At 38.3% G+C, this 10,789-nt stretch overlaps 1 protein-coding gene across 1 annotated transcript; it reads left to right on the top strand.

Annotated features, from left to right (window-relative positions):
* Positions 1-19: 19 nt before the first annotated feature.
* Positions 20-9,654, top strand: LOC124153645 (V-type proton ATPase subunit D-like). Its single transcript, XM_046526941.1, has 6 exons — positions 20-129; positions 202-319; positions 401-548; positions 637-852; positions 7,345-7,423; positions 8,421-9,654. The coding sequence occupies exons 1-6, from the start codon at positions 98-100 to the stop codon at positions 8,566-8,568; spliced, it is 741 nt and encodes a 246-aa protein (XP_046382897.1). The 5' UTR covers positions 20-97; the 3' UTR covers positions 8,569-9,654.
* Positions 9,655-10,789: the final 1,135 nt, after the last annotated feature.

Genomic DNA, 10,789 nt, shown 5'->3' with positions numbered 1-10,789 from the left:
TCAATTGTACGACTACGGCGCATGCGCTGAATGCCGTTTCCAAATTGTGTCAGCTGACTTCCTGAGCAGAATTTGTTGACCAGAGTTTACCTGAGAAATGTCTAGGATTGCTGTATTTCCTTCTCGGGGGTAAGCTTAGTCATTATTTCTGTGTTGATATTTGGATCTCGTAGTTTCTCACCAAATTTATCTATATTTCAGGGCGCAAACCCTGATGAAGGGAAGACTAAAAGGTGCACAGAAAGGTCACAGTCTGCTGAAGAAGAAAGCAGATGCTCTTCAGATGAGGTTCCGATTGATATTGAACAAAATCGTTGAGGTACAGTAGTTTTTACGTAGTGTACATGGATGAAAATTCGCCATATTTTCTGTGTCATACGATAACTATGCCTTTTTTTAGACAAAAACGTTGATGGGTGAAGTGATGAAAGAGGCAGCCTTCTCATTAGCAGAAGCGAAATTCGCTACTGGAGATTTCAATCAAGTTGTTCTTCAAAACGTTACGAAAGCACAAATCAAAATACGGACTAAGAAAGATAATGTAGCAGGTAAGGTCAATCAATGTATAAATTCTGCTTGGTAATTTCGCCGAGGATGCTAACGAATCGTACTTAAACGTCTTTACTTTTTACTTAGGAGTTACACTGCCAGTTTTTGAAAGTTATCAAGACGGTACTGACACATACGAATTGGCTGGTCTTGCTAGGGGTGGTCAGCAACTGGCTAAGTTGAAGAAGAATTATCATAAGGCGGTCGTCCTACTGGTAGAGCTAGCGTCTCTTCAGACCTCATTTGTTACTCTTGACGAAGTAATAAAAATCACGAACAGAAGAGTAAATGCAATTGAGCATGGTGAGTAAGCTCGGTTTCATGTCATCTTAATAAAATATTTGTGACAATTACTTTGTCTTAAACCATTAGACTTAGCTATAGGAGCAGTATTAGAATAAGTTATTGTTTTTACTTTACTCGTGAATCATAAGTCGTATTAGAGATATGATCTGTAACACCTTGAATTATTTGTCGGTACGTCTCTTCTTCTAGAATATTCATAGGCTTCTAACCTTGAATTTCTTTCGTGTTGCATAGTGGAAGCCTTCTTAAATGACGATCATTGCCTTTAAAAGGTTATCTTTTGATTGTTCCAGGCTCTGAAATGTGCCTTAGTTTCATTAGCTGTACGCCAAAAGATATTTTTCCACTCCCCATAGTAATTAGTTTACCCCAAATTGGAAATTCAGCCAAACCACACCCTTGCACTAGATTTCAATGAACCACCAAGTGTAAGCCAGATTGTTGGTTTCTACCTGCTGGTGAAGGAAGGCTATAGGGGTGATTATGTAAAGGACTAGGAATATGCTCAAATTTGCTTACAGGTAACTTTGGGAGATACATTTAAAGGAAATATCCTTTTTTTGACCATCAAGTTCTACCAAGCCAGGAAACCATTCTTGGTTGTGTTGGTAGAGATAAGGAATGACTGATTAGCCACACAAGTTGCAAGCTTCCTCTAAACTACTATTTGTGTCCAACTGTCATCCATTTTCTTTTAATTAAATCTTTCACTGCAAAGTTGACGTGTTATGTGTTCCTAAAAATGTGATTTCAGGGATCAATGGGCATATTAGGGTGTAGTTATGATGTGGTAGATAAGAGAAGTAGGTACTTATCTGTGTAAAAATGGGATCCATTTTGAATTTGAGGTTAACTGTTAGCTTTCAATTGTCTTAAATTAAATTAGACTTAGTAGTAGATATTATATACTTATGTTGTAAATTCTCAATTGTAAGTGATTTTGAACTGCTGTGGAGTTGAAACAAGATATGTACGTGGCAGTTCATGACATCATACCATCCTGCCATTTCGTCAATTCATTTGTATTCCGTTATAACTCCTATGCAGGGTCGCAGCTAGGAATTAAGGCTAGGGGGGGTTTCAGGCGCAACTAATACTGGGGTGCCTGGGGGTGTGGTATACCCACCAGGGTAAGCGGTAGGTGTGGGGGCCCTCCGCCAGAAAAAAATTAAGATAAATGGTTCAAAATGTTGAGTTTTACGGTTTTCTGAGGGATATTTTGTTAATCCTCACTCTATTCTATAAGCAATATTAATCCAATTAAGTAAAATAGATTAAACTTAAAAATTTCTCTGAGCTCTGGGGGGGTTTTATCCTAAAAACCCCCCCTCGCTGTGCCACTGCTCCTATGTAACAAATTTTGAACTGCTTTGGATTTGCCATGAAAACTGCTAGGAACAAATTTTGTCACCTCTTCAACCTTTGAAACTCATTTGGAAGCTATATTTGATGTGATTTCTAGCACTCATTCATGTGTGGAACTCACTTGTGTACCATTCAAACTGCTTTGTAACTATGTACCTCGGAATTGACAATGGAACTGATTAGTACCCCTCATCCACCCATGGAACTCATTTGTATATCATCCAAACTGCTTTGTAACTATGTACTTCGGAATTGGTAAAGGAACGAAAGAGTACCATCCATATACCCGTTGAAGCCATATGTACACCATTCAAACTACTTTAAAACAGCTTTGGATCTATTTTCAAGTTGCCTTGGAATCTTAAGTTAGCAGTAGTGTCCGTCCGTCACATTTCTGCTTACAACATGTGATAAAGTCCTCTTTGGGGCCTTTATTTTGGTCAGGCGTGGCTGCGTTCATGGATCAGTCTGAGCGTATTTCTAAGAATGCCTTTGCTCCTTGATATTTTTTCTTGAAAACTGTCATGTTCATTTGTGGGAATTCGATGGAAAATGCCAAATCAGGCCCTCCAGGGACCATAGGTGGATTCAATATTGAGGTAATAGGGTAGTTTCCTTCATCAAAGAAAACGAAAGGCATTGATTGCGATTCGTTACCCACCATTAGTGTATTCATAATATACAAATTATTTGGTTTTTGAAATACCGGTTTAGACGAATGGCAAGGGTCAAATTTTATCCTCATTTGAAAAAGGCCAGATTGGCGCCCATGCGATTCCACTCCACGTGACGTCACAGGGACCTAGTTTCTACACGAGAGGATAGGAGTTATACATCGTCTGAGGTTACCAATGCATGCATGAGGCACAGAGCTCAGGGAAACATGTCTTAATAATCACCTATTAAAACTGGCTAAGGTCGGAAAGTTTTCTTTGTTTGATAAGGTATTAATAAACCTTTTTTAAGCCAAACGCTACCAGCCAGCAAGGTACTCAGCTACCCGCTAGCATCCTGCGTCCTATCAGCGCTCAGAGCCTCGATCAAGGTCACCTCACAAGGTGGGAGGGGGGACCAGAAATGCGTCGCATGACTTTTTCCCATCATTCCTACTTACGTGTCGTGTTTTTGCGCGCTTGAAATTTTTCACTTTTCATTTAATCGCGAAAAATAGATATCGTCATTTAAAATTCTAAAAGCATGAAATACGTACTCCAGGAGTAATAATCTTTCGATTTAGGCAATAAAAAAATAATAGGAAGCCACCCTATTGGAAAAGTGCGGAATTCAAACACACTTTCATAGAATTATGCCCTGGTTTTCGGAAAAAGTTGCCAAAATTGAGCATAATACCACCATTGTCCATGGCTCTGGGATGACAATACATCAACATGGATGCTTGTTTGTATAAATATTGGTTGTAAAAACATGTTTTTCTGAAGAATAGAAAGCTCATTCTGCTGATCTCCGTGAGATCTAGCTGCCTGCAAAAATTGCTTCACACGTCATGCAATTGTGGCTGTATACTAGGAAAAATAAATATCATGGGAAAGATGTGGGTCACAATACATTGCATATCATGGTGCTAAAAGACATGGGTGGTACTGCCCTACTCAGTGGATTTTAATTGGGTATAGAGTAGACTCTTGTTACTACGAACAACGTTATTACGAAGCAAATCGTTGGCCCCGACAAATCGGCCTATCCAAGCTATAGGAAAAGAAATGTTATTACGAAATTTTCGTTTTTACGAAATTGCAACCTTAGTACCAGTCCCGGCAGTTACAAAATGAACTTTATTATGAAGTTCCACGCATAATCAATGGCATTTAGGTCGATATTCACTATGATGAGTTTTAATAATCGCACCACGTTTAAGTTCTCCTCGTGTACTGTGACCAAGAGCGTCAATTATGGTTCTTTCTTCACCATACACGCTACGTCGTATAATAAGCTTCATTCCTGGGGAATAACGGTGACCGACTCATTACAGCTCGTAAATTTTATGTACTGTTAGTCCTCTTCCTATGCACATTTGATTTCGCTGTTGATATGCGGTGCGGCGTAGAGGAACTCGCACTCTAGGCATAATCTGAACAAAGTATCATTGAATCAGGTGTGAAGTTAGGAACAGTTCACAGCGTTTCGCCCGTTCTCCCTTGCCGTGGAGAGCGATTTTTTTCAGCTCCAGCTGTATTGCACGTCCAGCTAGATCAGTTGGTCACAATCGTGAGTTAGCGCACTATTGTTATGCAGTGTTGCATTCTGTAGGATAACAGTATTCCTCTATGCCTTGCATACTGTATGGCTGGCGAGAGTTGTCCGATGACGGCGCAATAGGAGGGACGGATAACCCTGCATCAGCATGGTTTGCTGTCCCCCAAACGCACCTCACACTATCGTCTGGTCATACAACGTTGTCAAATGCATAAAGAGCACCAAAATAAGCCTGATCCACCAAAACATGCCCTTTCTTTCGAATCACCGAAACAAGTGATTCTTCCTCTGGGTCCTTTACAGTCGTCATCGCTTCCGGCTCCTTTCTCCACGGAGCCCTTTGTAGGCGTTTCCCTTTCTTAACTGGCAACGATGCCCTGACCTAGACCATTCTGCCTGTCATGTGACAACTCTCAGTGGCCGGTCCGTAGGTTTATCAACTGAGGAGCTAGATCTTGGAGCGCATCTAGTTTGTATATCGAGGACTTATTGTATTCGGGAAGATATCAACCCTCGATTAAGTCATGCCACATTCTTCTGTTGAGAAACTGAAACGAATTTTCCTGTTTATATATTTTTCCACGTAATTTAATAGGTTTATCATATATACAGTTTTTTTCAACGATTCCTAAAAGAAATGTTCATACGAACTTCGTTATTACAAACCTCCGGTTTTTTGTTCCCGTGAACTTCGTAATAACGAGGGTCTACTGTCGTAGAGTGGCTTTGTAGTTAAGGGGAGGCTTCACATCCACTATAATTGTCAAGGCCTATTCTACGGATTCATTGAGATATGTAACAAAATTTATGTTTGTCAGAAAACTTGCATTCATGACTTAGGTCAATATATGTTAATTCCAAGTATATATAGTTGCAAAATGTAGCCATAATGATGCCGATAGCATTCCTGTAATGGACTTGCTGAATTTTATTCCTACTCAATAGGGAAAGATAAATCCTAAGGCCATATCCTGGATTTCCGAAGATATACCGTATAAGCTCGTGTAAGAGGCGCACCTTTTTTCTCAAAAATTGCTGCCGAAAATGAGGGTGCGCCTCTTACACAAACTTCTTATCTTCCCCCCTCCCCTTCACCGGTTGCGAGTCTAAGGGGAACTGAGTGGCCTTGGTTTTCAGTGTGAGTCAGTTATCTGTAATCCTAGGTCAAAAACAAGCGGCAGGCAGGGGAGTTTCTCCCTTAGTGACGTATTTTTAAAATGCTCCTGTTTACTTTTCTTGTAAGCATCGCGCCGTCACGTCGGTACCCCAGAGGTGAACATGGAAAAGATCGCGCGGGAGTTTTTCGCTCCGGAGGGCGCGCTAAATTTACTGCCACGAGTGGGCATCCCGCGCCATTTATACTGCATATAGTAATCGCTTATCAAACTTAGAGAAACGCGTATTTTTGAATGACATACCTGGTCAATATCTGTCTTGCCGAGTAATTTCCATTACGCTAAGGGCCTGATTTTCCAAAAATCATCTTCAGACGCAAATATGACGATTATTGCAACTGAAAATTATATTGGTATCAAAACCTGCGCTTTAAAAAATTCGAACGAGAGTGTTCATTGTTGGACTAAATTGTGGATGGAAGAAATCAGAAATACTTGTAAGTGAAGAGCGCGGAAGGAGAGGTCCAGGGGAAGGAGCGCGATCCCTCCCCTCCGTATTTCAAGCTACGAAGCTATGAGCGAAGGAGCACGGGAAGAACACGTCCGATCTTGCATTTGACGTCGTTGCCTTCAAAGCGAAGGGGCGAAGGAGCAGCAATGTGATATACACAGTTTGCGTTGCATAAAGTTTCCAGTCCGTCTCATCTTGTTTGAATGCGCTTATGCTACGCTTGTTTCTTCCGAAATTGTCCTGTTTGGACTATTTTGAATATAAGTAGCCTTGTTGTAACTGTAAATCTTTGTGTCAAACAATTAGATCTTTAAAAACTTAAATTCTGTCAGATATGCGTCTCGTTAGATCTCTTTCTTTTTTTGAACCTCGCGCGTGTCATACAATTATTGAAAGCTATCGAGATATCTTCGGGCTCAGTTGATGACTCACCTAGCATTTGGCCTCCAGAAACTGGGAGATCGATCAAGGACAGTTGGTGAAACGGGGTAGGGATGAAACACGTTTCCATTGTTCCCCTGTAACTTGATGTTTTCCTGTGGGGTCTCGGAAAGGAAAAAAAAACGGCAGAGGCATTGGCTGATGGAGGACCGAGGGTGGTTCCGTTAAATCTACGACGTGGTTATTATCCTACGGCGCTGAGATTGCCCGATTGTTGTCCAAGCTCTTGGGAAGGTTCGTGCTAAATGCCTGTCGTGTTTTGCCTTAAAATTTTTCACGGCTGCAATTCTATTGCAATACTCCTGCGAGAGCATTTAAACAAAATTGTTCGTGAGTAGGACAAGCATTGCAGAGCAACGGCGTATGCGAAGAGAGGATCGGAACTCTTTCTACTCCCTCTTATACCGCTATTACCGCCGCAGTTATCAAAATTTCCTCTTTCAATATTAATTGAAAGAGGAAATTTTCCTTTCCTTTCCTCTTTCAATTAATATTGAAAGAGGAAAGTTCGATAACTGTCGAAATTCCCGGCGTACCAATAATGACTTATGGAACTTCTGTCAAATTGTTCTGAAGGAGTTCCAAATGTATAGAAAGCAGTTCTTTATGAACATACTCTGTAAAAAGCAGTTCGAAAGGGGATTATAGATGAGTTACAAATTTCTTCATAGTATTTCTTAATTTTGGCACAAATGAGTGGAATTTAGTTTCACAGTATGTCCATTAGAGATTTTGATTTTTAAAATAGTTTCAAGAGGGTTCCAATGCAATTTTGAAGCAAAAATTTTCTCTGAGTTTATACTGAGAAGAAGGATTTTGTATGACTTTCTTTTATTTTTTCAGTAATCATACCAAGAATAGAGCGAACATTGGCATATATCATCTCTGAATTGGATGAATTGGAAAGAGAAGAATTTTACAGGTAAAAACATTTGAATTTGTCCTTTTGATAATGATTACATGATAAAATGCTAAAAATGTACGGTATTAACTTTATTATTTTCTTATTAACTGATTAATCAGTAATAATACTAGTTGTATTGCTTACACCTTGTGTTTGATCATTTTTCAATGTGGAGTGTGTTTTATACAAGTTTTATATTTCTGCTTCTGTAGATCCTAAGACCAAAAAACAATCTGTGAATGCAGATGTGTTTGTCGTAAATTATATCTCTTTTGTAGATATTTTCTGCAGCCCTCATTTTCGCTGCATGATAGTTTTATGAAGTGGCTTGATCCTCTGTTTTGAGGCCTTTGAAAATGTGTAATCATGTTTTTAAATTGACTAAATTATGATCACCCACCTTTTTTGTTAGATATATTGTATTCCAGAGCTTAAGAGTTTCCATTAGGTTGAGTACATTTTATGCATTTTAGATTTTTTTAAATTTCTAAATGTCCATTACCTTTTTTAGAAGATGTATGCTGTTTTATGTACATATATTGTACATATGAAGTTTTATGTGAAAAGATTAGCTGATAGGAGAATAGAGTGGAGAGCTGCGTCAAACCAATCCTAGGATTGTTGACCAGTGATGATGATGATGATGAAGTTTTAATCATATGTGAGCGAGATGGTAATTGCTGGTGCACCACTCAGTTCAATCTTTGAATTACAGTGCCTTTTCTCCCTATCTCTTTACCACTGTCTCCTGGCAGTTCATATATCTGGTGCATCTAAATAAATGTTAAACTTTATTGACTGACTTTATCGTAAAAATACTATCACTGTTTTATAATGATAAACTCAAAAGCAAGAAGATGGTCCAAGAAAACAATGACCTTAATCCACCCATGTGGAAGTGTTATTTGACTAGTATGTATCTACTCTTAATTACCTTATGTAATGTGGGTGGAGTAATGACAGAAATAATTACTGATATCTAATTTTGAACCCTCCTCCATCTTCATTTATGTAGGCTGAAAAAGGTTCAAGACAAGAAACGTGTGGCCAGGGCCAAAAAAGAAAAAGAAACAGCAGCAGCAATTGCAGAAGGGAAGGCAGCTGACCGGGAGTATGCAGTCAATAATATGCTGGATGAGGGTGATGAGGACTTGCTTTTTTAAACAAATGGTTGTCCTGTTGACGTCAGGTGTATTGTATGTATAGGCACCATGTAGTTTGAATTCTAATAATTGGTATTGTGACAGGTGAAGGAAGAGAGGGAAAGTTATCGAGGTTTGATTCATTACTTAAGAGGAATAGTGTAACATAATTGGAATTGTATATAATATTCTTTATTGTAGATATGTGAGAAAGGAATGTTTCTAAATCATTGTTGTGCTGCTTAAAGAAGGCAGGATCGCTGTTCCTCAGCCTCTGCTTAAATGTTACTCAAAACTGTATTTGAATGTTCTTGGGATGCAGTATTTTCCAAGGAATGAATGATCAAGGCAATAGCTCATTAAATTCTTCTTTCATTCCTTATGAATTATCATGTGTGTATATCATAAATTATGGAATTTTAAGATATTTACAGTTTCAAATTGTACATTTACATTCCAGATAGGTTTTCTTATTATGTATGTTAGATTCTCATTCTTAGATTTGAGGATTTTTGTCCTTGGTATTGCATTTATGTTTTTAAATAATTTATCTGTTTCCTAATTACTTTGCATAAACAATAAAGTATTTGCCATCCATACCATACTGGGATTCTATAAATATTGTTTCTTTATTCGATAATCATTTTCCAGTGGACAAATCGAGCTCAGTTAAGGTAGCTGTAATGATTTTATTATGGATATGGAGTACATACTCATCTTATCTTCGTTAGAACCCAAGTTGTGGGTGAAAATGGTATAGAAAACTGTTTGTGTGTTAGAAGTTTCATTGGTGTTCATTCTTTTAACATAATTTTTTTGTGTCATATGAAGTCCTTTTACCCTCTCCCATGTTTCATACTTCCCAATTTCTAATGGTTCTCTGATTTCTTGTTGAAAAATGGATGAAGATACTTATAATCACTCATTTTTATGCTGCACAATATGATGCTGAATTTTTTTCCCCATAATTTAATTAACATCATTTGTTGCATGGGAAATTCCATCATAGCATAATGTTAATTACCATGTTTGTTCTTGGTGGCGAATATACACATTTTGTTAGTGACTTGTATCGTATGAATATAATTTACTCATATATTGAACTGACACTCTTCAAATGGCTACTTTATTATTTTTTTAAGCGTCAACTTTTTAAATATGGAACTACTACTTGTATCCTGAACAACATTGCTGATGCCAGTATATTTATGTAGACCATTTTTATTTCCAAATAGCATAATTCCATTCCAATATGCCGGCCAGTTCACGCATTGCTTCTGGGAATTATTTCATTATTATTATCTGAAAGTATTTACTAATGCTTATTTAAATGTAATTTGTGGCTGAACCACAATTCAGTCCGAGGTATTCATTTAAGCTTCATTCAAGCTATGTCATATTCTCATGCTACTGGCCGTCTTAGGGATGGGTAAGTATACTTTTTGATCTCGAGTTGAGTATTGAGTCGAGTTGTAACTACTCGCAAGTATCGAGTCAAGTTGAGTTGTATGATCTACCGTAATTTCTGGACCGTGCAATATAATAATATATGCTCCAACATATTCTCATTTTTCCAATCCCCTAGTGCTTTTCTCTCCTGAACACTTGGCCTGATGAAAAATGGAAAAGATGATGAGGAACACTGATGGTTTTTAGGTCATAATTAGGAGATGAATGAAAATTAATGTCAGGAACAGTTCCAATTAGACAATTGAAATGTGCCTAGTAATTTACTTTAATTCAGTCTTCTCCATTAATTTATTTGATTTCTTTTAATTCTTATAAAAGTGTGATGATAGCACTTTCTGTCAGCAGTTTACTATATCTACTGGCCTCTACAGCTCTGAAACCAACTCAATTCAAATAGATTTTTCATGTGCTTGCCTATTAACTATAGATTTCACCATGTTGCTGTGATGTTAACACATACAGCACGGAGCACGTCCATTGACGTGGTCCCGTCCAAGCCGAGATACGGAGTACATCAATTGATGTGCTCTGCCGGTCGGACCTTTCTCTGCCTCTGTATGTGACTAATGTCCACTTCTGAGTCTTCTGATCGTGTGCATGGCCTTCAGGAAGCTTCCCTCTTTCGACGTATGTGCGCCGCTTGAAAATAGCAGTATTTGAACGGAAGTTATGGCTCGAAAACCACTTTCTATTTTTCTTGCTTATTTTATCGGCCGATTTTGACAATGTTCATGAAAATCGGGCCTGCATTGAATGTGTTAAGAAGTTATGG

This window comes from Ischnura elegans, chromosome 2 (assembly GCF_921293095.1).
Source record: "Ischnura elegans chromosome 2, ioIscEleg1.1, whole genome shotgun sequence".
In the NCBI taxonomy this organism is placed as follows: Eukaryota; Metazoa; Arthropoda; class Insecta; order Odonata; family Coenagrionidae; genus Ischnura; species Ischnura elegans.
Note: the sequence above shows the minus strand (reverse complement) of the source record. Positions and strands in the feature narration are given on the sequence as shown.

Coding starts and splice junctions, on each gene's coding strand:
- LOC124153645 (XM_046526941.1), top strand. CDS start 98: ATGTCTAGGATTGCTGTATTTCCTTCTCGGGG. Junction 130..201: donor GCTGTATTTCCTTCTCGGGG/GTAAGCTTAGTC, acceptor TCTATATTTCAG/GGCGCAAACCCTGATGAAGG. Junction 853..7,344: donor AGTAAATGCAATTGAGCATG/GTGAGTAAGCTC, acceptor TTATTTTTTCAG/TAATCATACCAAGAATAGAG.